The 27,428-nt window shown below is 38.8% G+C and overlaps 1 protein-coding gene across 7 annotated transcripts in view; it reads right to left on the bottom strand.

Annotated features, from left to right (window-relative positions):
* CHCHD3 (coiled-coil-helix-coiled-coil-helix domain containing 3) overlaps positions 1-27,428 on the bottom strand; it is a 158,058-nt gene that overhangs the window by 25,755 nt on the left and 104,875 nt on the right. For all 7 annotated transcript variants that reach the window (XM_030015475.1, XM_030015476.1, XM_030015477.1 and 4 more), the window contains one exon: positions 2,664-2,734. In XM_030015475.1, the coding sequence (XP_029871335.1) occupies positions 2,664-2,734 (71 nt within the window). The remainder of the gene's footprint in view (positions 1-2,663; positions 2,735-27,428) is intronic.

Raw genomic sequence — 27,428 nt, 5'->3', positions numbered from 1 at the left:
CATAATATAATAATTCTGGTTATAATGTAACTGCGGGTAACATAACTCCTACATTAGAAAAGGCAGCATGCTCTAGTAATGTTGTTTTAATGCAATTTGTGTACTGCAGGAACTGACTGAACCTGGTCATTTAGGATTTGATCAATGTGAATTAGTGTCTTAAAGAGATGAACCATTTGATAATTCAGAATTTGATCAATGTGAATCAGGACCTCACAGAGATAAAACATTTATCATGAACATTTGGAATATCAGTCTAATCCAGGCAGCGCTGGAGAAGGTAATAAGCAGGCATCAATTAAGGACTGCAGACAAAGTACAGAAGACCTGCCAGTTCTCTGATCCAAGTCTATGTGGGATATTTGTTTTCTTCCCTTTTAATGGGGTGAATTATCCCCAAAGACTGATGAAGCCACAGCTGATGTAATTTCAGGGACTAAATGGAGGAAGGAAAAGGAAAATCCGGGAAATATTTAAGCAATTATCCACTTCTCTTTGCTCTTGAAAGAGATGTAGCTTAAAAAGTTGAAGAAATGCAAGTTATCTCAATAAAACTTCGTAACTAATTCTAGACATGTTTAAAATAAAGTGAGACTATTTCGTAATGATACCACAATTAGATCTATTAATCTCGCACTTAGAACCTGAAATCACACTGACATGCAGCACATCGGTTTATGCATTAACAAAATTTAGCAGTTCAACCTTATTTAGTTCTTCTTTTACAGCCAATTAAACAAGCTCTTTAAACACCATTGCTTGAAACTCTGTCCTCAATCCTCACATGCAATTAAACTGAACATGAGAAGTGCCTGGTGACACCAAAAGAGCATCATCTTTAGGTTTCACTAAATCATTCATAATTTATCCATCAAGTTACATACAAAAGGCAGTGATAGCCTAAACAGCTGCTGAGTTTAAACCTTCAATAAAAAGACATGGCATTTAAAAGGATTTTCTATCAGGAAAACTTTTAAATTATAAAGTAATATTGATATTTCATGCACTTTATCAAATCTACTGCAATTTATGCGCATACTTCAGATACCTTTTTCTTTTCATAATGTTTTCCTTTTGCTCTTTAAGGCAATGGACCAAAACTGGATCCACTAATCAAAAAGCTCCAAATAATTTTTTGGAAAATTTCGCCTGAAGTGCAAAGGAAGCACAGCAATTTCAGTAGAGGCATTACAGCAAAGACTAGTCAAATAGGTGATTTCTATTTATGCCCTTAGTCTTTAAAAGAATTAAGAAAAGACCAATCTCATCAAGCATTAGGAATCTCTGATTCCCTCTTCAAATCCCTCTTCATTAAATACTCTTTGGTTTATGCAGATAGACTGAAACATCCTTCAAAATGGTTTTCTTATAATTCTTAGATATTGCCTAACGCTACGGACTGGCTCCTGCTGGATCTACCAGCTCCATTTGTGCAAAAAGGAACCCAAAAGCATTTAATTTACTTAGGAAATCATTAATATATTGGGGGGAAGAAACCAAACCCAAAGCCATTTCCCACCTCTGGCCACAATAACCACCTAGAGCTATCAACTAGTACTTCAAATCTCAACAAAGGCTTGTTTTGGAATAATGAAAGTCAGATTAGGCAATAATTAGATTTCAAAACCTGAAAATACCCAGGTGTAACAGAGGAAGGAGAGATACCCCCTTGACGTGAATCTTATCACAGATGAAAAAAATGACAATGAATAACAACATACCATTCTTCCCATACGTAATGGGAAACGCTCCAAATTATGCTTACATCAGACCTTGAGTCAATGGCCACTTTGTCCCTCTCGTTTAAGGGACAGATGAATTCAGTCCGCAATATACTCTGCACCATTGACCAGTACAAAGACTTCATATATACACTAGAGAATATTTAAGAATTCATGATATTAAGAGATAAAATTATGTCTATCTTACAATTAAGAACTTTATTTATATAATTATCAGCAGCTCAGAAAGGCCTTTTCTCTTCTTGCTCATCAAAAACCAAAACAAAACCCAAAATGAAAGACAATCCCTCCACAAACCTAAAAATGGTCAAAGAATCATTCATTTTATACAGCATTTCTTGGTTACTGCTGAAACTAAAAGGTTGTAAAAAGTTCTCTCTGTATCCTTACTAAAATGATAAATGGAACCTTCTGCCTAATGGATGAACAAGCAGAAAGGGAAGAGTCCAAGGCTAAGGGTCAGAGTCACTTTGATCCATCAATTACTGTATCTTCATCTAACCATCCTCAGGACTAATAAAAATTATTTAATTTGACCTTCACTGTTAAGGGCAAAGTGAAGTTGCTAATTTAAATCCTTTCCCATCACACAAGCACAGGATGAATACTATTGTAATGCAAAGTTGGAACTACATTTTTGGTGTTCCATTAGAGAAAAAATGTTAAGCAATATATTTTTAGACTATTTCATGCATCTTATCAAATATAAATTAATTAGTATATTACTAACTGCACATCCAATTTCTATGCAGCTTATGGCTACTATGCTCTGGCTTCCAAATTCTTCAAAATTCTCTCATTTCAATAACCAGCATGGACTGTTAGGACCTAGGATAGGGGGAAGGGGAATTATTGTGCATTTTAATGTGGTTAAGAACATATCTAGCTGCCAGGCTCAAAAACAACAGTAGAAAGACTTACTTGAACCGAGCTGACACTTCATCGGCAGCTTTTTGGTATTGCTCCGTGGTAACTTTGTAGAACTGGGCACTCTGGAAAGTAAAAAAAAAGAAAACAAACAAACACACCAGTTTTCATATAATATCATTTATATACATACTAATATCTAGTAAATAATGCTAATTTGGATGTTTAAGTTGCTCCAAAAAAAAAGGCCTAACCCTCAAATCAGGTATTCTACAAAGTTTCACAGATGGCTGTTTGTTTGTTTGTTTGTTGTTTTTTTTAAATAAGTGTGTCCTCTTGCTTCTGGAAGGTTATGCAAAAGAGATGGCTCTCAGGGAGGAAACCATAAAGAGATATGGGGTAAGAATCACATATTGAGCACTAGGTGCTGTTGGAGCCTTTGAGGCTTCTCCATTAGGAAAAAAAAAATCAAAATACTGAATCCTTACTTCTTTGCACATCCCTCTGTGTGTTACTTACACATATATCCCCTTCTAGTTTGCAGGGGATACTTGAGTCAAACTTCAAAGCTGCACAATAAATTAACTATAGCTTGACTTTCTCTTTTGCTCTTTGCCTTGATAATGCCTCTCGCAGTGAGTTATTTTAATATTCCAAACTTCCAGGTCGCTTCAATCAGTTGCTAATTTTAATTTTTAAAATCAGGCAGCTTCGGAACATATTTTCATCTCCCCTAAACCCAGGAATGCTTTTCACTCAGTTCCACCAAATCATTAATTTCCAAAATGCAGGCAAGACAAGATTGAATCATCAAGCAATAGAACTTTTCTATACTTAAAAATGGCAAAGTTTCTCAGTGGGACATAGGGTATTTAAAGACAAATCACTATAATGTTTTGATGCTTCATATCTAGATAATATATACTTGGTATTTTTCAAGAGGTTTTTTATAGCCTTAACACAGTTGGACTTAACATGTAATAACTAAGGCACCTGGCTTCACAGTTGGAGGAATAAAGAAAAGTTAAAGCAGTTCAGAAGTTCTCTAAAACCATTTTTCTCTGAATGCTGGGGAAAACAGGTCGTGGAGATGTATAAAGGTTTTGTTGGCACTTGCAAGAACTCTTCCGTAGCTTTGCAGCTCTTGAGTCACCTGGCATCCCAGGGAGTCATGTTAACATGGCAACAAAACTCTTACAATCACACAATGCATGATTACATAAAAAACATTTTGAATCCTTATTTTACCAATCTATCTATTTATACCATGGTTTTAAGTTATTCATGCCACAATATTGATTTTGCGTCTTTACAACATTTAACATACATGGATGGCACAATGCAGTCCATGGAAAGCGTCATTCCAATTTTATTTTGGGTAAAGTAAGCAGTTTTATTTATTTAAGACATTGGTGTATGAAAAAGCAATATGCCTAAAACATGGTTAGGGGAAAAAAAATATTAAAAAACTCCGTAACCAGAGAGATCACTCTTTTGTAAAAGTCAAAGATGACATAGTCTCCTTGATCATTGGGTTAGTAAACATGTCCTGAGCAACATTTATCTGTGCCAAATTATGTTATGAGGAATGCAGGTAAGATAGCCCACTAGAGCAAAAACACTTGATGGAAACTCTGAAAGAGGCAGTGCTATCTACAAAAATAAAAGGAAAAAATATTTTTCCTTTCCATTTGAGGATCTCATCTTCTGAGGTTCCTCCTTGTGAATTATAATCTTGAAAAGTACAGAAATCACTGAAAAAGAATACCAGCTCCGGACATGGGTGAAATTGTATTGCAAGTCTAATATTTTACCACAAATTATAACAAATTGTGTAACATCCACTGCAGTCAAAGGTCATGCACAGATCACAAAGAGCACAGTGGTCTACTGCACTCTTGCTTCTGAGATTCAGACCTAATAATTCTTTTGTACTGGAATCAAGGTTTCCACGCATGTGACTTGAGGTCATTTATTTTTTCATAAATCATCGTTGGCCAGTAAGAAAATGAAAATGAAATCCTCCTCACACCAGTGACCCCCTTGCATTTAGCAATCTCAGCTGCCCAATGACAGTCACATCCAGGTTCCTTGGACATAGATGAAATCAATAGGTATGCGATTAGACAGCAGACTGACTACGGTGTGAGCGCGGACAGGTCACCATCTGAAATGATGAATAGCTCTCTATCATCCTACAGTCCCCTCCGATGCTAACATTTACTATAATCTTATTTGGGCTGTGATTTATCTTTCTTTTGCCTGATCAATAAAGATGAACACAACAGTTGTAAGGATCGATTGCAATTTTTTATCATTTTCAACCATGAAGGAGCATTTCTGACATAAAAACAATATTCTGAGTGTACTTGTTCTACTTTTTAATTGCAGTTCAAGTGATCAACTGAGCTGCTATATATGCCAAGAAGTTTTAATCCTGCAGTAGACTCAAGCTATCAAGAAATCAGTTGTTATCTTAGATAAAGTGTGCCGTGTTTCTTGGATCAGATCTTCCTTTGAAATTCATTCAGGTTCTCTTTTAGAGATAGACTCTCCATAATCCAACGATGAAGTTTCATTTTAGAAGTCCTCCCTAATCCTCAAGATAAGAATGCAGTGGTCATTTCTCTAAATACAGAAAAAAATGGTGCTATAACATAGCACTGTTAACCTAAATAATTTCCTCAGTCTTTAGATAAATACATATATGCATTTATGTTTTACGTGTAGTCTTTATATTCATGTACTGCTCAACACAAAGTGGAGGAAAAAAGCTACGGTCCAATTCTCAGGTTAGCAGCAGTGGCAAACCATCAGAGAGCAGGTCTGGATCAGGCCTGTGGATCTTCACGAGTTCCAGCAGATACACCAAATGCAGCTGTTTTCTCCCCAAATTGTGCACGGGGAGGACAAAGGGAAAGGAACAGAAACGCAAGACCACCTCTCATTCTGCATCAAGCGCCATGTGCAGGAACATACAAAGCTCAGCTATGTTTATTACATTCCAGACATATATACTTTCTATATATTCCTAGGATTCTTTTAACTAAGCCACTAAAATGGTAGCAAATACTACATCCAAGTTCCCTTGTCTGATTTAGGTCCCTTGGGCACATGTATTATAAAACGGTCTTCACTTAAAGTTACACAGCATTTTCCCCTCTTTAAAGATTTCTCTGTTGCTGTATAACAAAAAGAAGGCTTTCTGTAGACCTTCACGGTCTCTTTTATAGCAAGAAGTATGAAAGTGCAGGAAGTGTGTTACAAAAGACACTAGGAACTTCCAAGAGGGAACAGAAGTGTCAGGGTTGTGGCAATTAATCATCATCCCAGATTATGTAGAAGATGCTATTTCTGTATCTGTTATGGAGTTCTTGCACAATGTGGGCATGTTGCTTGACTTCAGTATCAAAATAAAGCGGCAAATTTGGTTCTTGATGACTAAACCTTAGCTTCTTCAAAGTCAAGTGTCTAGTCTAAACTGATCACTGAGGTGTGCTCGCTAGCAGATTCCTCCCGTCTCACAGAGTATTCAGAATGACATAAATTACTCTGTTGCTGCCGACTCAATGGGGGCCTGAATAACTAACTCAAAATAGGTGATTAACTTTAAAGCTGCTAAAGTTGGGGGAAATTAACCCACTTGTGTGCATGCTCCTCATGTGCCGTCTGCTTAACTGAAGAGACAACTGCCCACCTTTACAATAAAAATTGACGTACTGGATCAGACCAAATACTCATCCAGCTCAGGACTCTGGCAAGTATTAAGAGCACACGTGTAGGATAAAGAGCAGAACAGGCAGACGGTGATGCTGGGTCATCCTCCAGCACACACAATGACTAAAATCTAGTCCTATGGTTATGTCCCACTGCACCATGACTGCCAGGATGGATAAACCCAGCCGTGCCAGATTTGAACAGCTGAACAGCCATAACTGAAAAGTGAGAGTCCTATTCCGAAAAACAAAATGCCAGAAAAAGCTAAGGATTCCAAGACATCATGCCTTACCTACCTCTTACTGAGCACAAAAGATACTTGTGATCATTAGTCACCATGCTTTTGCCATGCATAAAGAACTTTAGCCTTAATTACCTTCCACAGGACTTAGGAAATTTATTTTCATTTCTTTAATATTATGGGAATGGTAACACAGAAAAGCCTATTAGAAACTAGTAATTTTTCAAAGTTTCAATGCTGTGAAATAAATAATGGATGGTGTGCACACTAAGTAAGTAGGGTCATATGGGGGAACCCCAGCAATTACAGGAGCAGGTATGGCGATATGTTAGAGGTCCATGTCATCTGAAGAAGCCCACTGCCTTCTATTCTGACATTTTCTAACTTGCAAGTATTTAAGTTTAGCATTTGGTTATTCTTTCAGCAGAGAAAGCTTGAAAAAAAAATAATTGGTGAAGAGTAAGGTGGGGGAAGAGAAAAAAAGAAATTCACTGAACGCTAGATATGCTATATAAATAAAATCATGACAACGAGCTTGCATCACCTGGAAAATTATGATGCTTAAGATCTTTCAATACAGTCTTGTTCTACCTGAACTAATAAAGCAGCAGGTAGGATTGACTTCTGCTGGCCAAGCTCTCTTACAGATTCTGATATTCCCAATAGCTATCAACTTCTCTGCTCTGCTCCCTCAATCCAGACAGCTTATTCTTCCATCAACCTATTCTTAACTGTATTTCCCACCCTGTATCTCCGAAAGAGGAGACTGCCCTGTTAACCAACTCCTGCCTTCTCACACCCTCTTCAACTCTCTCTACCCAGTCCCCCTCTTTCAGGCTGTGCCTCTGATGTCCTCAGCTCCCCTATCCCTCTCAGTCTCACGGCATTGGCACAGTACATTGTATTTAGCTGCTCTTCTGGCCGTCTGGGCTTTGGACGGGCCAACATGTATTTTGACAGTCCAAGAGTGACAGTCCTCAAGGAGCGAGTAATCCTCCACCTTTGGTAGCACTTGGGCAGCAGCATCAAGCAGATAATTACACTGTAGGAAACACTGTATTTTTCTCTGCTTACCCACCTGGATCTGAACGCTAGAAGGCCTTGGTAAGATAAGCAAAATCTGAACCAGAGGAGGGAAACCACTGTTTTAATATAGGTGTGAACTAATGTTTTTATAGGAATATCAGTTGTCCTGCCGAACCAGAGTAAGACAAACTTAGGCACGTTTTCCCAGGAATGGCAAAAACCTGAACTCAGAAAGTGTCCACACTCTGCCCAAATTTAGTTTCCTTGAAGAAAATTCTTAAAATGCAGTTCCAAAATTACCTACTCAACATTTTTTAAAACATTGTAACGTTGTGTGCTCGCTCGTTACTTACCATACAGGCAGTAAGCTGTTCAGAGTTTTGTTGAAAAACCTGCAAAAACTCCTAGTGTTCACTCAAGTGACTACTTTCACATGTGACTTCAATCTAATTGACCTGACTAGGACCACCACATGTTAAGTTACTTACTTAAGAGTTTATGGCCCAAAGATAATACATAAGTTGCAAGCAAATTGAGTGACAAGTAGTATTTTCTATGCCTTTCACTTTAGTAACCTTCTTTGAAAAGAAAGATCAGGATTAGTTGTTCTTGAGGAAGAAGTGCCTTTTTAAGAGCTACCTTCAAAGAAGGGAACAGAGAAAAGTATAGGCTGGCATTGTGGAAGAGAAGCTAAAGAAAAGAGGACTTGAATTTTAATTTTAAATCTATCCAATTTCCCCTGATAAATACACAGAGCCATAGCAAGTATAAATAATGCTATAATTCAGGTAGAGAAAAATGAGAACTGACCACGGCAAAAATATTTTCATCATGTTTGCCCCTGAAATAATCTTCCCCGAACAAAAGTAAGAGCAGAAGCTTCTTAAAGAACATATTGTGGAGGAATAGAAGAATTATTTTGCTAGACAGCTCTGATTTCAAAGGTCTGTGTAAGAAAATAAATTCCTACAGAACCTCAGAAGGTCAGCTGTTTTGTCTGCATGTGGGACCTCAAAGCAGAAGTGCATGTATTACTCTCTGCTGAAAATCTTCAGATTTTCAGCCAGATAAAGTTCTGAAAGATCTTGTGTCATCCAAGCTGATAAAAGGTTATCAAAAGAACCAGGAGAACTTGAGGGCCCTCATTTAATTTCACTAAAGACACATCACCTATATGCACTATTTCATTACAAATGTGCTGAAACTGTCTTTAGTGCAGACATACCATGACTTCTTTTTGGCACTGAAATTTTTCTTTTAAGCCCCTTGGCTCTTAAAGCCCTGAACAGATTCAATATGAGAGTAACATTCATGCAACCTATTTAAGTTTTTTTTTTTTTAATTTAATTTAATAGTTACGTAGTTAACAGTTTATTTGACAAAGAAAAAGACGTGTGACTTCCATACAAAAGAGACAAATCTGGCCTTTGCTTCAAGTTAGTGCTGTGAAAGACAAAAATGAGCACAGCTTGACTTCAGAGCAGCTCAGCACCTGCTCCACCCACCAAAGCAATGAAGAGCTTGGGCTGTTTGGCACCTTTGAGAATCAGGGGAGAATTTTTAATTTAAAGACTTCTTTTTCCTTGTCATCCTCCCCCACAGAAGGACTCAAAGCATCGGCAGGCAAAGATTATCATGTTCCCTGAATGGCAAATTGGAAAGTTTTCTTTGCCTCTTTTTAATCCATATCTGCTGAAGTTAAGCTTTCTTTTATCCCTTAATTGAACTTCTGGCCATTTCATCTCAGTATCTTTCACGAACCCATTTGCAGGTAATATGAAGCATTTTGTTTTATTCAATCTGTTGACATGCAGCCTGAGATCTATACAGCCTTAAAAGAGAAGATTTCCAAAGCCAGAAGGAAGGAATAGCTCTTAAGCCTATAGAGTTGCTTCACAGATTTGAATCCAGCCTCAAGACCGACACAGTCCCCATCCTGTTCTCGCACTGCAAAGTAGGAACGAGAAGTCTGGCACAGCCACCGCTGTCCAAAGAGACCAATTACAGCACTTGTGCAAAGGAAACCCATGCAGCAGTGTGTTTTGGGTACCGGGGGGGACCATGAAAGGTGTATGATCACTAGATCACGCCCCACTGTTACACAAACTATGAAGTAGGCCACATGGATTATAAAGAAAAAGGCAAGAGTAACTGTTGGAAGAAACAGAGTTAAAACACCCAGTCATGCTTGATCTGTGAAGCTGTCACTAAAAGCAACAAGTGAGCAAAAAGAGAAGGAATTGGGGAAGGGGAAACAACAAAAAGAGAATAAGACTACCTACCATAGTGTGCATACATCCCAGTTCCAAATTATATTAAATTACAGCTTTATAAGTACATGAGCATTTTTATGGCATTTTTATTTGAATTAAAAACCTCTATTTGTCTCTGAATTGATTTTAATAAGCTATGGAAAACCAAGCATATAACGTCATACAGATTCCCAAGTAATACTGCATCTTTATTCTACCTCAAATGCTATTAAAATGATATATGAATGAAGTAATTTCTTCTGAAATGTCATCAGATCAGGCCTTTGCTTGAATTTTTAGATAACTTATTTCATATACAAGTTATGACTTCTCTCATTTGGTCCAGCTGCGCTATTCAGCCAATTGTTGCATTTTTCAACTCCAGAGATGAAATGAAGGATGTTCAATTCTGCATTCAGGGAACCTACGTAATGCTTATGACTTCTGCTCTTGTTGGGGTTTTTACATGCTATTATGAGCTCCTTTTTGAATGAGGGGACTGATTGCCTTTGGTATTGTTTTGCCTTCATCAGAACCAACTGGATCGACCAGAAAGTTCTCTGTACCCGTCATAGGGCTGAAAATAATAGGGCATTCAGCCTTCATGAAAATCTATTCAAAAGGAGCATCTTTCCATAGAAGAATGGTTGCTGCCAAAGCAAACCAGTTCTCCAATTCTGAACTGCAGCATAAAAGTAACCTTCAGAGAAGCATCCAACAGCTCCCTCCATGAGGGACTCCGACCACATAACGAAGATGTTCAGGACAACTGAGAAATAGTCAGAAACTAAAGATGCATGGACAGATCAGGGGACGTGCTTTCATAGCAGAGGAGAACTTTTGATGTGCAAGAAGGGGGAAAAGTAGCTGCAAGGCAGGGAGAGAGAAGACAAGCTGAAAGAGAAGCCCCACGATTAAAAAAAAGCTAAGGTAGTGATCTGGGATCCTGGCCTAAGCCTACAGAGGACATCTGGATAGTAAGGAAGTTAAGGCTAAGAGCAATTTTCAGGATTTTGGTGGAGTTTGCCTAGAGGTACGTTTCCTGCATTGGCTCAAATTCACATGCAATTCCCTCTCCTCTGGCCTTTACTCCAGAGCCTTTCTAAAACATCTATGACCATCTTCCTCTTACATCCTGGAGTTCAGACAGAATAGATGTCTGACCCATTAGGGACTGAAGGAAGGACTTTGGACATCCACACCACCACATACCTGTTTCTACAGAGGGATGAAAAGCCAAACACATACCCAAATATGCTGAAGAAGCCAGAGAAAGAGACAGTACTACGACCCACTCAAACAAAGGAAACAAAGGAGAAACACATGTTGTATCTTGGCAAATGTTCTGCAAGAAGACAATTCACTTCCCAGCTTCATTTGTTTGATTTCATGACGTTGTGTTTGTCGAACAGTACACATTCAATGTGCAGCAAGTGGGGCAAAGTACTTAACTCAGCTATCAGCAGAAAATGGGGAAAATAGCATATCCTTTGACCTTTTCTTTTGAATTTCCAATTCTGTTTTTCAGGCACCACTAACTAATACCTTTAACTGCAACTATTAATGTCTCTAAAGTTTCTCCCAAGATATGCTTCACTTCACTTTTCTGCCCTAGTAGAACATTGATCTCTGATTTGTTAACACTCAGAGCTGCCAAAGAAAATGAAAACCTTTGTGAAACGGACAAATCTATTCAAAGTTCTTACAGCTATTCAGCCAAGCATCTAATCTGCATGTAATTGTAGTATAGTCTTTAATACAAATGTTCTCAATCTTAGAGATGCACGTGTAAATGCACAACTATATTTACGTCTCCTACTGATGACAAGATGCCTCATCTAAATGATTCCTATTTACAACCTTCCTTCTCAGCCTCACCCCCTTCACCGTTATAAATTACATTCTCCCTAAGGTACCAATGGCTATTATTTCTCCGTGTCCTAAAGCAGACTTTCTCCCCCCAAAATGGCATATGAACATGTCAAGTTGTCAAGTGCTGTTTTTGAGACATATAGGAATCGGTATTGCTACTGCCAGGCCTGATGCCCAAGAAATGTAAGTTGAGGAATCCCTTCTCCCAGTGGCATTGGGTACAGACTGCAGCACTAGGAACAGCACATTCATAACGGATTTAAAATTCCCATTGTTGGTTGCCTTTATGGAGTTCTTAAATACGGATCCAACAGGCCACTTTCGCATAACAAAAGCCACACCATAGGGAACTACATCAGCTTACAAGCAAACTAGGATCAGCATGAGCCTTGGATGCCTGTGTGTGAGTTAAAAGGATACCCAAAAGTTTTATTTCAATGTACATGTATATATCTGGCTAGTAAAAAAAATATATTTTTGCTACAGCAGCACAAAGTCAATTTACCTTAAGTCTTCTGTTACGTTCACGTGTAATTGCAGCTCATCTGCTACGTGAGTAACTTTGTAAAAGTCCAGTGGTATTAGAGACTCAAGGGAAGACGATTTGAGCTTATCCGCAAAGCTGTTGTTGCAAACTCGTAACAGAGACAGCTCCAAGTTCAAGGTAGGTCATCTATGGACTACAGCAACCATAATTTTAAGATCATGTTGCTCATCCTCTGCAGTCAGAGGAATGGTCTGGGAAAACCACTTTAAACACCACCTGTTTCAAACTCATTTTGGTCACCTTTCAGAGGCAGAGAGATATCCCATTAAAGTCATCGAAAGAATAAGAGAAAATTGTTTCTGTGAATTATGGGTGAAAATTTGGCTGGATTATCAGGCTCTACTTGGAGGCCAACTACATGTAGAGTTCCTCAGATGTCTATACCACAGCCATCCCTGTTTACCATCTTTATCAATGACCCAGAGATGGAGTGCATGCTCACCAAGTTCGCAGGTGACACCAAATTGGGGGAACATGCCCTGCGAAGAGAGGCCAAGAGAACAGCACTTATTTAGCTGGGAGGAGAGGAAAATCTGGGGGGACCTAACAGCAGCTTTAAAAGCCCTAAGAGAAGGTTATCAAGATGGAGACAGGCTCTTTACTGATGTGCAGTGGGAGAAAAAGAGACAACGGTTGTAAATCAAAACAATAGAAGTTCCAAAAAGATATAAGGGAAAATATTTCCCTCCAAGGATAATTAAGCGGGGGGACAGGGATCCAAAGAGGTTGTGGTATCTCTAGCCTTGCAGGTTTTCGAAGATCCAACTGGACAAAGCACTGAACAATCTCATCTGTCCTCAGTGTTGATCCTGCTTTGAGCAGGAGGTTGGACCTCCCAAGGCCCCTTCCAATCCAAATAATTCTATGAATATGTATGCTTACACTCAGAGATATATCTGATATCAGAATGAAAATCTATTTTGGCTTGTAGATTTGCAGTCTGCTCTGCAGCTGTATGTGAAATTCATCTTGTGGCAGAAGCCCAACATAAAGAATCACAGATTAGCTGTATCTTCTTTCAAATAAATGGAAAGTAGCTGGGTTTAGCTTTGTTTATTAGATCTACCACTACCACTGCTCAGCGAGATTGGTTGCCTACGGGCATAATGAGTGCAGGATTACCATTTTTTGAAAAGCACAATGCTGCCACAAATAACACTTCTGCACAACCCTCAAGAGATCAAGAATAAAGTTCTTGAAAGAAATTCTAAAATATTCTGTCTCTCTCAATCCAACAGCCCTGGCAACAGCATCATCTCACAGGCTTGTTCCTGTCCCTATATCACAGCTTCAAAAAGTTTTGTCTTTGTTCTTCTGAACTGGTATCAGGTTGTGGTAACTTTCCTCAGGTAACCGGCTCAGCACAGCGAACGCCGATATAACACTGAGACTCAAGAACAAGTTTGATCGATACTACCAAAGCTCTCATACTGTGGAATTACAAGCTGCAGTATCCAAGTACGATGAGCTTATTATTCAGGACCACTTTAATATTTGCATTTGGTCAGACCAACAGACTTTTTTTAATATTTCCAGCACAAATATTCTAAATGTTGGTATCTGGCTGTTTATATCACTGTCACATGAAAAGATTTTGATGATGTCAGGATCAGCAAAGAGGAGCTGAATACGGAGAGACCATCCTTTCACTGTGCAAAGTTCGTGATCCATGTCAAACCACCTAAAAGATATCACGGCAGAAAGTCTTTCAATCGCAAAATATGAACTGGCTGACAGCTGATGCTGTACAACAAGAGCTAGGCAAAACTGTAAAAAACCTACATATCAGTAACAGTTTTTGGTGATTATGAAGTGACTGAAGTACTTCAGGGATGGTCTTTTGCAACTGCTTTGAACACCATGTGCGAGCAGTGAGGAAATACCAGGACTGGTACAACAAGAATGCTAAGGATATAAAAAAATTGCTTGGTGAAAAACATTGTACGTATTTGTTTCCACGACTGATAAGTAGCCGAATCCAAGAAAACTACACTTTACGCTCAGTCTAGATTGAGAACTATGCTCATATTTAGCGAAGCAAGAAATGAAACGAGCTCCAAGCATGTTTAAATCAAAATAATGTGAGAATTTTTCAATATTCTTACAACAGTGTATCCCAGCAGACCCATTCTGTTCGGAAACAGCCTTCTGAAAGAAATGCAGCCAAAACTAAGGCAGGTGGCCTTCTCACTCAAAAACCTGCTAAATAAAAAATCCAGGACCTATGAAAAAGAAACCAATTAAGTGTCTCCGCATGCCATAGTGTAATCATTAGCACCAAATACATTGCTTTGGAAGTAAAAACGTGGTTGCTCTCAAGTAATAAGGCAACATGCCACAAAATTCCTACAGCTGGATGATATGCTAGGCCAAATAATTGAAATGCAGACATCTAAAAACATTCATAATTTATAACTATGTTTTGTGATGTCTAAAGATGATTCCCACTATTTACTGGGCTTCTTTTTCCTGCATTCTTCGCAGGTTCTGTTTATTCCTACTATCCATTTCAATTCTCCCTCCCGCAGTGCTCAGTGCATCTTTCAAGCCAGAGCCGTTACTCTGCCTTTCAACCATCCCGCAGGTATTTAGTGTATGTTCTCTCCTACATATGTATATTCTCCCACTGGTGTCTTTATTTTTCCTTTCCATTCAAAGTGATCACTTGTGCTATACACCTGTATTTCTCCAGTCATCCACAGCCTTTTGCAGAGACCTCTTCCTCATTAGTCTGAACAGATTTTCAGTTGTTTCTTGAGAATGCAGTCTGCATTACATACCTAGTCCCCTCACACCGTGTCCATTTATTTTGGCACATGTTGGGAACTCTAAATTTGCCCGTGTAGTTCACTGTTGTTATTATGAAGCGGGTCTGCTAATCCCTCTACCCGTGCTGGTATTTGTCTCTTAGGATGGGATTCATCATGCCTAATCTCGGCTACCTATAGATAGATGCTTGTACTACGCTTCCTCAAAAATCAACAGCAAAACACAAGAAGAATGTGATGGCAAATCATTCCCTTGCCAAATGGATGGGATGGTTTGATCACCTTTCAGCAGCATCTATCTCTCACCAGCAACTACTGCGTGAACCCAGGTATTTAATGCAGACTAGATGTTTCCACTTTAAGCTACATTAGAGAAGATGCATCACTGCCATTGTCTCAGCAAGGAGGATATACAAAGACACCGCAAGTTAGACGAGCTTCTCTGCGGCAAATACTCTGTAATACATTTGCACTGTGCCAATATAACACCAAAATAGTACATGACAACTGAGGGAAGAGTTACACATAGTAGTTCTTTTCGAAATACCAGAAACCCAACCACAATAATTTATAATTCTCCTTCATTCCTTACAGCAACAGATCTAGCTAGATAAATTATAACTCTCTATTGATTAACACAGTTGCCTGATAAATATATGGAAGTATTTGCAAGTTTTGATTTTTGCAGTTTATTCTACATAACAGGTTATATCTATATAATGTATGGGAGTATTCAAAATGCACTTGATATAGTCAATATTTTTTCTCCTCTTTTTCCCTCTACAGTAGGGAAGCTAGTCAATAAAAGCTCCCATAACTTTGATTTGGTCAGCTATCTTAAACCCACTATGGGAAAAACATCCATTTTGCTCTTATAAGATCTGGAAACACCTTGTAGGATCTACATCACTGTAAGCTTACTGAATACTACAGCAGCTCTTTGCAATGCTGCATGTATTACTGTAATTATTTATTCATTCTCCAGATGTAACAAGTGGTAAGATAAATTCTCTGAACGAACAAGCTTCATTTTATAGTGCCAACTCAGAATAATTTAGGAGGCACCTTCAGAGGTCATCTATTCCAAGCCCCCAGCTCAAATCAGGTCCAACTAGACCAACTTGCTCAGGACCTTGTCCAGTTGAGTCTTGAACACCTCCAAGGATGATTTCTCATTTGTATTAAGTCTGTGTCCTATGGATCATGCCACCAGGAATTGTATTTATGGTACCTGCACACTGAAGCTTTCTATTTACTCTATCTCCACTTTCATGCTATTTCTTAAAGTCTGGACAAGAAGAGAAGTAAAATACTGCCAGTAAACTCAGAGCCACATGAAAATAGGTTCATGTGTCTGAAAGCTTGTTTTAATTACATCAACTAGTCAAATAAAAAGACATCATATGTCCCCTCAAATATTGTCAATAAACCCTTGTTCTGTTAACCAGTGGTAAAACTCCCACTTCAAAAATACTCCACACATTTTATGATACAAACACGCATAGCATTTTATACTTGATTTTCCAATATAAAAACACAGGTCTTGTAAGGATTTTCCAGTTTTTTATGAAGTTCTTTCAATTTTACAAGTTTCTGTCAGTTCATGGCAACAATTCAAAGCCAAAAATTCATTGAAGCTTTCTGAATTTAAGAGAGTCGTTTTCTGCTTTTGAAAGTGTTTAAAAAAAAAAAAACAAAACAACTTCTTCATATTTTCTAACAAAAGGAAGTCCAACCTCCACTGCTATCTAATAATTCATCTTACCTATACACAGCAATATTTTGTTTTGCCCAGTTGAAAGCTTACTGAAATACTACTGCCTGCTCAGCCACAAAAGATTCTCAAGTCTTCAGCATTCTGCACATTCTTTTAAACATATAATTAAAGAAAGTTTCAAAAAATTAAGTGACAGTAGCAGCAGTAAATTCTTAAGAAGGAAGGAAGATCATGGAAGCTGTTTGAAATGTGCAATGAATAAAGTATGGTCTGTATTCATTTCAAGGGGTGTGTTACACTGGCAATGTGTTATTTGGTAGCATTAAGTCAAAAAAATAGTGTACCTATTCACTGGTATTAAAGGGGACAAGACAGCAAAGATATGAACAGTTTTTCCTATAAACACACCACATTGAACAGCTTCAACTACAGAAAACTATATCAATGTGTCTTGAGTAAGGACAGGTAGAGCTCCTGAGCGTCTGACACACAGGGTAGGAACGGCACCCCTGAAAAAGGGGCTCCCGGAGTCCTGATTTAAGACTGCAGCTCTTCTCTTATTCCAAAGCACCTTTTCTTTTCTCCTTATGCTTTATTGAACAATACCTAGCTTCTAAAAAAGATCATTTGGGCATGTTGTGTTCACTTCCAATGTTACCTGCTGAACACAAAGCTTGCGCAGCTGAAACCCAGTGGGAGGTGGGGATAAGAAAAAGGGTGAAAATCTCCGTATTACTATTGTAATCACAAAAGCCATGTGTACATCCAGCACCTAACTCTACTGTAAATCCCACAACGTAGGGTTTGCTGAAAAATAATGCATGAGATATCATTCACTACAATCTAGAACAGTCTTTAATACATACTTTCGTGACTTGCATTATGCTATTTCAGTGCACTAAACAGCAATACATGTGCAACCCTATAACCACCTGATATGAAAAATAACAATTTGCTATCTTAAAAATGAAATCTGTTCAAAAATGCAACTATGATGCACACATGCACACTTTAAAAGCCTGTTAGACAAGTTAAGCAAGAAATGAGTAAACAGTAACGCAAAATCATGCCTTCATGGTTGTAGATATTTTGCTGAATAAAATGGTTAATACAAAAGATTGCATATTTTAACACGCTTACTTCTCTAGAAAATAAATTGTGCAATATCTGCTTCTATAGACTTTATCAGAGAATTCACTTTCAATATGATGTTTTGATGATTGCATTGTTCTTCCCTTGCTTGGAGAAACTGAGGCAATGAAAAAATGGTGAATTTTCTAAGATATGAAACAGAAGCAGGATTATCAAACAGATTTTCTGTTCAAACATTTACTCATTACTCAAAGGCAAAATTGCCATTTATTAAAAAAATAGAGGCACTTTCTATAACATGGGTCAAAATTCATTTATACCTGTAGAAAGCAATAATTACAGTTCATATCACATTAACCACTGCCAAGCACTACTATGCTTCTACTTTTGAAAGCTGTAGGCTAGTGAGAATTAGCTACTGAAATCTGGAGCAAGTTTGGCACGAACAGACATTTGAGCTGGCATGAAGCAACAATTATCTGCAATGCTTTTAAAAATACATATGGTTTCAAACACCAAAAAAATACTCTGTATTATTGTTACAATCTATTGGGAACAAGGAATGTCTTCTTTGGGCTTTATGTTTGATAAATATATAGACAAACAAGCACTAAATTTTGTTGCAGGAAAAAATCTTTAACTGGATTACAGTGGTACCAGATATGGAAAACATGGAAATGTTATTAAGGGAAGACATTTTAAAAAATTGTAATTCTTTTCTGAGAATTAGACATATGTTTGAACTCCTCTGCTATGGTTCATTGGAATTTGCTTCCTAATTACTGCAGCTATGTTTTCATGTTTTAGTGCGCATAAATACATATTCCTACATGATTATGGCCCACAGTAATGCAAACGGTTAAACTCTCTGACATGGGGAAAAAAATGAAGATTTCAAAAGTGGCAGCAGAGTATCTACTCATTTCAAACACATGATTATCTTTCCATATTTCAAAAGGAAAGGCCTTTTGAGGCATAGAAATATGCATGTGAATAGAAACATATTGAAAAGTCTCAGCTTTCAGGTATAATGCTTTTCAGTTAGAAAGGCATAAGATGGGGGAACTTTCAATTCTCTCTGACACGCTTAAAGAGAGCTGAACACGCCACCAGCCTGGCATTATCATTTCTGTCCCCTCTCCCAGCTACTGATGGTTCACTACGGCTTTTGCTAAGCTGTGTCGATATCCCAATTAAAAACTACAAGAGCAACAACGAGCCCCTGCGCAGCTGAGCTGGACCTGTTTCATACCGAGCGGGTTACCAGACACAGAACCCATAAACAGGCTGAAAAACAGTTAAAACAGAATACAAAAGAGAAGAAACCTTCCCCTTGGAAGTACTAGTGTAAAAATGGCACGTTAGTTTTCCAGGAAGGATCTCACAAATACAGAAACTCAATGCCATCTATTTCATCCCTTTTGAAGGAATAGGGAGGCAGGGATTTTAAAGGAATCTGCGTAAATGCCCAAGACAAATTGGTTTTGCTTTCTTCAAAGCAAAAACTTGGCTGAAAAGAAGTTGTCACTAGGCTTGTCACCAGGTCAATTATTCTGGTTTTCTTTCTCCTCTCCTATTTTCCCCAGTTTTCTTCCTACAAACCCTCCTGGTCATCTTGAATTTGAGTTCCTTTCCCCAACTTTAAAGCTAGTTTTTTAGTTTCTGGGGCGTTTCACAGAATACAGAAAAATACAGAATTCTGCATTTCTGTATTGTACTCTCAATACAAAAACCCCCAACTCTATTTAACCTTTCACTCCTTCTGCAGCGAAGCCTGGCCAAAGCTGAAATATGTGCCATGACTAATGTTATAAAAAATCTGGTACATCTGTCTTCCCCTCTCTGCAGTGGGCTTAAAATGTGGTCACGTCCTAAGATTTTGGTTCAACTCTTACTGTGGCCAGACTCTCCCTGATATTAAGAATATCACCACTAAACACAACTGCTCCTGGGCAGGACTTGATCTCTTGCACATGAAGAGCATAATAAAATGAGATGAGAAAGACGATATACCTATACCAGGACACAACACAGAGGACTGATTTCCTCAAGCACGGTGCGAACAGTGTCCTTTACACAAAGCTTTCCCAAAACCAAGCATTCTCTGTGCTTACTGTATAGAAACAGAAACGAGGATTAAATCTGCTGCCCCTTTTCCCTACATGCACACGTACACAAATGGTGAACCACCAAAACCTCACATGAAAAAGGCTGTGTCTGAATCGCAGCTTATTGTTCAGCGACCTAAAACAGCCTCACAAAATCCATCAGCTGCCAGATGTAAACGGCCCGTCTCTAGCGCAGCGATTCAGCAGCTCCTCTGGGCTGAACAGAGCCCTCGCTCCCACTGAAGGCCAAGTTATTAAGAAATTGTTTGTCGACGTAGATTGGATTGATCATTTATTTCCCAAACTCCTTTTCCCATCATTTACTCATTATACGCCTCCTCCTGATGTAAGAGGACATTTATTAGCTTCTGCATTTATTGTGCTGGCAAATAGAAACATTCTGCAGCATTTCCTGGGGATTCTCTCATTTATCTATCAGTTACGGGACTGAAGTATTTTTAGGGGGAGAAAAAATTAAAATATCACTCAGACTGACAGCAGGGAAAATGAAGCCGGTATGTGCTTGGAAAGGCTATTTCAGCCTTTAGGTTTACAAGACTATTTACAAAAAAAGTGTGGCAACATTTCACATAAATATTCTTGCTTTATAATGAGAAAAATTACTAACTACTGCTTAGGCAGAAAAGGGATTGTTTTCATAGAATCAGAATATTAGAAACGTTTAGGTTGGAAAAGACCTTGAAGATCTTCGAGTCCAACTGTTAAGCTAACACTGCCAAGTCCACCACTACACCATGTCCCTAAGCACCACATCTACACGTCTTTTAAATGCCTCCAGGGACGGTGACTCAACCACTTCCCTGGGCAGCCTGTGCCAATGCTTGACAACACCTTTAGCAAAGAAATTTTTCCTAATATCCAACCTAAACCTCCCCTGGAGCAACTTGAGGCCGTTTCCTCTCGTCCTGTCACTTGTTAGGTGGGAGCAGAGACCGACCCCCACCTGGCTACAACCTCCTTTCAGGTAGTTGCAGAGAGCGATGAGGTCTCCCCTCAGCCTCCTTTTCTCCAGGCTAAACAACCCCAGTTCCCTCAGCCGCTCCCCACAAGACTTGTGCTCCAGACCCTCCACCGGCTTCGTTGCCCTTCTCTGGACACGCTCCAGCCCCTCAAGGTCTTTCTTGTCGCGAGGGGCCCAAAACCGAACACGGGACTCGAGGTGCGGCCTCACCAGTGCCCAGCACAGGGGGACGATCCCTGCCCTGCTCCTGCCGGCCACGCTATTTCTGACACGGGCCAGGATGCCGTTGGCCGCCTTGGCCGCCTGGGCACGCCGCCGGCTCACGTTCGGCCGGCCGTCGACCAGCACCCCCAGGTCCTTTTCCGCCGGGCAGCTTTCCAGCCGCTCTTCCCCGAGCCTGTAGCGCTGCACGGGGTTGCTGTGACCCAAGCGCAGGACCCGGCACTCGGCCGTGTTGAACCTCGTACAGCTGGCCTCGCGCCATCGATCCGGCCTGCCCAGATCCCTCTGTAGAGCCTGCCTGCCCTCCGGCCTACCCTCAACGCTCCCGCCAACTTGGCGTCATCGTTTTAAAGAGAAAGGGAGCTCGGAGAATGTTTTAATGCACGTAATGCCATTGATACTTGTTTAAATGGAGAGTATACTTTGGTAATTCTTGGTTTTAAGTGCCATTGTGCAAAAGAAAGAGAACAGAAAACAAGTGAAAACAGGGACTGGTTTGTACTCCACTTTTTTACATCCAATGCTCAGCTTGCCCAAAAGTAAAATTGGGCAATTCAAAGAAAGTATGAATATATTAAAAAAATAAACATGTTGAAGGGAAAATATTTCTATCAGATTCCCAGGAAACTGAAACAGACTAAAGGATTATTCCTGTGGAATTATTCCAAATATGATATAACCAGTAAAATCTCTAGAAGGTATCCTAAAAATTCAGTATTTTACTTCTCAGGTGGTTCAATCTATAGTTGCAGTATTTTCTAAATATGTTACCTTGATGAAGAAATCCAAGCAAACTATCTCACTGAGTGTTGTTTTAATATAGTGTTAACTTAGTACAGTATTTGTTCCCAAACTTCAAATTCTGTAAAGGAAAGAGGGTGGGCGGAGGGAACAGACCTGGGTGAAATGAAAGCTGCTTACTCATTAACTACCCATATGTTAAAACATTTTGCCATATCCTATGAAATGCGATAAACACTGCCTTTTAACATTCAAATGACAAATTTCTTCAGTTTGTTCCATTTTGCCTATTAAAAAAAATTTTCTCTAATGATACTTTTCTTTACTCCTCAAGAAGGGGAAGGGGAAAAGCGCAGCTGAAACTATAAACGAAAACAGATGCAGACACAATCACTAAGGGTGACTTAGGCAACGCTGACATGTTTATGTTTAACTGTATGCATCCACTAATTTGTATTCATAAAAGTGAGCGGTGCTGGATGAACAACCTGCTTAGCCTCATTAGGATCCGGCACGTGCTTTTGCGGGACAGCCGTCCCACAGGAGAGACGTGCTTGCTCCCACGCCGCACACACAGTCAGGTCCCGCTCGCTGTGATTTCCAGTCCTTCCAACAGACGAGGCAAGCAACGGCAGAGGAAAGGCGTTATCCAGCCCTCCTGACAACACGATTTCGGACACGGGAATAAAGAAGAGGGGAGAGCGAAGGAGCTGCCCAACATGCTGGTTTTTGATTGCTTTGTTTTCCAGTATCGCCTCATATGTTCCCACTCCCATCACAGTTTATCTTCATCTGTATATTTTATTCGTAGGAAGAACAAGTATATGTGTTCAGGCTTCACAAGCACCAAGATTCACGTGACGTTAACACAAACTGAAGCACCCTCAGAGAAAAATAATGATTAGCAATGACCAGTTATCATGGGACCGTAAATAAATTCCTATTCTTAAAGTACAGTAGGAGGCCAGTAAACACTGTGATCCAGAGTGGTGATAATTGTATAACTGAGGAAAAGTTAAGAAAAAAAAATACAATTCAAGCAGTGAGGACTTAAAAGCTGCAGGAACAGAAATGGGTTTTTGAAAGAAATCATCTTTACAAAGCTACATGATAGTTGGATAAACACAAAGGACTATATAAATAGCCAATTCCTGAAAAATATTATTTCCCTGTTTCTTGGGTCAGTAAATCCCCTATTAACTACCAAAATCTCTAAGGGTTTGAATTTTAGAGGGTTTGAGCATCCTCATTTCCAATCAAAGTCTATCCCGCCTCTCTGAGCATACCTCTCCATAACACAGACAGTGCAACCACACCTCAAAAAAACGCCTTCTCCCGCACTTGAGGAAATGTCAGTGCCGAAACTCTGTAGGAAACGACACTGGGGCACCCTATAGGCAAAGAAAGAGACTTTGGGATGAGTTTAAAACAGCATTTTAGGCCAAAAAGCATAATGAAATATAGCAGGAAGAGTGGAGGGAAAACACCAGAGTCAGTTCTGGCCAGTGATGCAAGGAAAATATAGTAAACCAGAAGCTACTCAGGAAAATAAAGTTCTAAGAATGATGATGCATTAAAGAGAGATACTAATGGAGATAAAATAAAGGAAAAAAAACCCCCATAACTGCATTACAAAAAGCAGAGCATATCTGAAAAGTCTTGAAAGATCACATAAACGCATCCCTGCCGCAGGACTCTAAGTTATTAGTTTGTATCCAGTATACCATTATCCCTAGGTCTTCTGCAAATTCTTACAAAACAAAACCATGGAATTATTCATCTTTTGCCCCAAACTAAAACTACTTAAAATCAAAAACCATCCCAAACCATGGTTTTGCACATATTGGATAAATAAAAAAAGGATTGCAAACAACCTATATGAAACTAGTGGTTACATGTTAAAAGTTACCAAGCGTCTTCCAGCACAGGGGAAAAAAGCCTGGAATATTAGTTATCGCACTTCTTTTGGTCTCCATTTATATAAAGATACACATACAGAATGGAAAAATAATCTATAAACAAACATTTTGAGAAACATCAATACCTACTATTCAGCGTGGAACAACTCCTTATTTTGTTATTAAGCAGCATTTCAGAATTGCTATTGATTGGATATGTGATAGTGAAAGATGAGCCTGAAACAGGTATTTTTAATGGGAAAATGTCTCAGAAGAAAACACCATGCATATTTGGTGGGCTTAGGGGAAAAAAAAAAATTACATGGGTGAGGTGTGTAATTTAATAACAAACTTCTTAGCTACTTATTCATAAATGGTAAATAAGATAATGAGCAGAAAAAAAATAAAATCAAGGCTTAAAAACAACTGTTCAGAGCAATGATTGTGGCTCAGCAAGATATGGAGGTAGTGCATTAATGCAGTGCTACAGTCAGAAGGCTACAGCTCAGTCTGTCTTTGTCAATCAGGTTGAGGTTTCAGATATTGTAATTGGTAGCAAGTTTCCTAATCTCAACCTGCCAGGCAAGAAGCATTCAACAAAAGCTCTATCCCCAAAATATAATGAAATTTGAAGAGAGAAATTTTCTAATATTGGCAACATGAAGTGAGATCACAGGTTGGGTTGACAGCTTTATTATGCTAAACTGACAAAAACATTACGCTCTGGTCAGTACTAAAAAGACTGGTTTTCATGAGCAGTATGGAAATACAAAGCACTGGGAAACTCTGATGAACTCCTACTTTTATCTCATTGGTGCAGCATATGAGCTCAGGCACAGAATAGTCTCCTGGCCCAAGCACAAAATGAGAAATTAATATATCTTGATTTTATACTCAGGTCTCCTGCTGCACCGATTTGGGGAAAACTGCAAGAACCCGCTGTCGCAGCTGAATATCCATTTGAAAAATAAAAAAAACACCAATAACTTCACAGAAATAATACAATTCATTAACAACTATATGATACGATAGACAGCAGAATTTGTCAAATGGAAGCCATAATATATTTTATTGCTTCTATCTGAAAAGTGTTTGGAAATAGCATTAATGTATTGATATATGGGGGGGCAGGAGGGGGAGTGTATATTTGATATGGGGAGGGAAAGAGAGAGGAACAGATAGCCAGCCAGATAGAAACAAGAAAAAAAAACACTGAGAACATCTCATAAAAATAGAAGGGGGTAGGAATGATGAAACTTTTTTCTTTCAAACCATGGATATTTAGAGACTTCTGCTATAATGACTGGTTAAAATTCAAAATTATTGTTAAGTAATACAACATAGGCATACTCACTTAGAATTCAAAGAGAAGGAAGGTCTACAAACTGCCATTCAGCCAGTCTTTGCTGAAGTACAGGACTTTGGTTAGGTCAAAGACAACACAGGCATTACTGGAAGCACCAGTTTAAACAGCAGAACAAAGAAAAGGACCAAGCATTTTTAGCTGTACCACATTTATCAAATTCACCTCTCCAGACAGAGGACTATGAAGCATCTCCATAGAGGCAAACTGGAGAAACTCTGAAAGTTGGGGAAGTTATAAGAGATTCCTTTACAGACCATGTTCACAAAAAAAGATGTCGGCAGTATACATTAAAGCTACTACCAAAAGGTTGCTTTACTCATCCATGGTAAGAAAGATGCAAAATATAATACAAATGTAGAACACAGTGATTATTCCTGTTGCTATACATTATGTTTAGAACAGAAATCTATATGAGCAGTATTTTGTATTACAATGGGCAATTTGGAAAAACCTACCAGTATTACGTGTGCCCAACAAAGAAAACACACATTGCACTTAATCAACAAGGACAACTTAGCAAGTCTGTCAGCTCTGTGCTAGAGCTAATTCCATTTCTTCATGGGAACAATGCCAAAAGGTTTGCGGAGCTCTCCCTGTGTTTCCCCTAAGTGCTCAGTACATAATAGTATCACCAGCCAAAACCATTTCTTACTTGGCTGGATCCAGCCTCAAGTCTTAAAATGCTGTACCTACATCACTGCTATTTGATTTTGAAAGACATGAAAGAATGCAGTACAAATGTGTGGAGAGTAAACATGTTTGCTCTAGTGAGTACAAACTTCTAAACACAAGAGGTGAGAGCAGACTCATCCTCTAGTTATGAAATTCTTGCTGATACAGTCATGCAAGATCAAAGAAAGTAAACAGACTGATAACTTAAAACAAATAGAAACAAAAATCTTTAAACTGTTAAAATACGGTGTAGGGATAAAAATGTTTGTAGTTATTATACTGCTTTATAAAAGTCCCCCTCTGTTATCTACATCTTGCAAACTACAGTTTACAAAAAACATAGCAAACAGATTCTGATTATTTAGTTGTTGAGATTTGAAAAGGCAAACAAGACTCTGAAGCATCTGAACAAATGTGGAACTCGCATTGTTTGCATCTTAGCACTTATGTTCATTATAAACACCTACAAAAAGCCAATACTTGGCTGTGAAGCTGAACTGTATATCATCTCCTTTTCTGAGCACTGGGGCTATCACTGCAAAGCATGTTGTCCATTCTAAGCCTTGAATAGAAAAAAGGAAGAGATCATTAAATTATAATTTCCCCACACAATTGGTATAAGCATTTCCTACCAACAGGATTAGTATGAACGCAAGATCCCAGAATAAAGCTGCTCAGCAGTGAGGATGGCAGTTTAGTGTCTAGTAAATTTGATTTCTCTGAAAATCCTGACACATCATAATAGCAAAATCCTATTTACTGTAGCAAGCAGGATGGATAATACTATTTAACACCTGGTATAGTATGTGCCATCAGCTCACAGCTTTGTGCTCTGTGTGCTCATCTTACCTTAAGGTTAATGCTCCTTGACAGCCTACATGGTAAGTAGAATCCCCAAATTAAGTGTCGAACCTACAATTTGCAAATCCTTCCTCAAAATTTAAGTCATGAAAAAATGGATGCAGATAAGAGGATCACATTTCCAGAACTTATGTCTATATTCTCAGGCTCTGATCTGGCTGTAAGCCCTGTACGGTGCAGGAGTCTCCCTGCACAAAGGCCTCTAAAGTCAGCAAGGACATGCACAGAAATTATAGAATCGGCAAGGAAGAACTATCAGGGCAGTAACTTGTTGACTGCTAAATCTGCAGCGTATCTAATATAATGCTGAAACCTCCAAATGCTAACAGAATAATTTTATTACCTTATGGCGTATGCATATTCGCATGCATACTACTCAATACGTACTGAAAGTATTTCTAGGAAACTCACAAGCATAGAAACTTCTCTCGAGTGAGAAATACCCTGATTAATATGGGGATACATATCTTGCTCATTCACACTGATAAACTAAATAGTTGTGTCATACAGCAGTGTATTAAAATTAATTTCCTTCTGCTCCTATGACTAGGGGCACAATTCTCGTAATGATGCATAGTAGTCTTATGAAGCAGTGTAACATGAAAACAGGTGGATTTGCTGAAGGAAATTTGAACTAGGGAGAGTTGCATCATTCTCAAAGCGACAGAAGCACGCACAGACACACCTCGTTGTGAGTGTCTGCATGACGCCAAAACTATAAGCAGAAGCGAGAGAGG

The sequence above is a fragment of the Aquila chrysaetos genome, chromosome 5 (genome assembly GCF_900496995.4).
Source record: "Aquila chrysaetos chrysaetos chromosome 5, bAquChr1.4, whole genome shotgun sequence".
Lineage (NCBI taxonomy): Eukaryota > Metazoa > Chordata > Aves > Accipitriformes > Accipitridae > Aquila > Aquila chrysaetos.
This window is presented reverse-complemented; position numbering and strand designations above follow the sequence as displayed.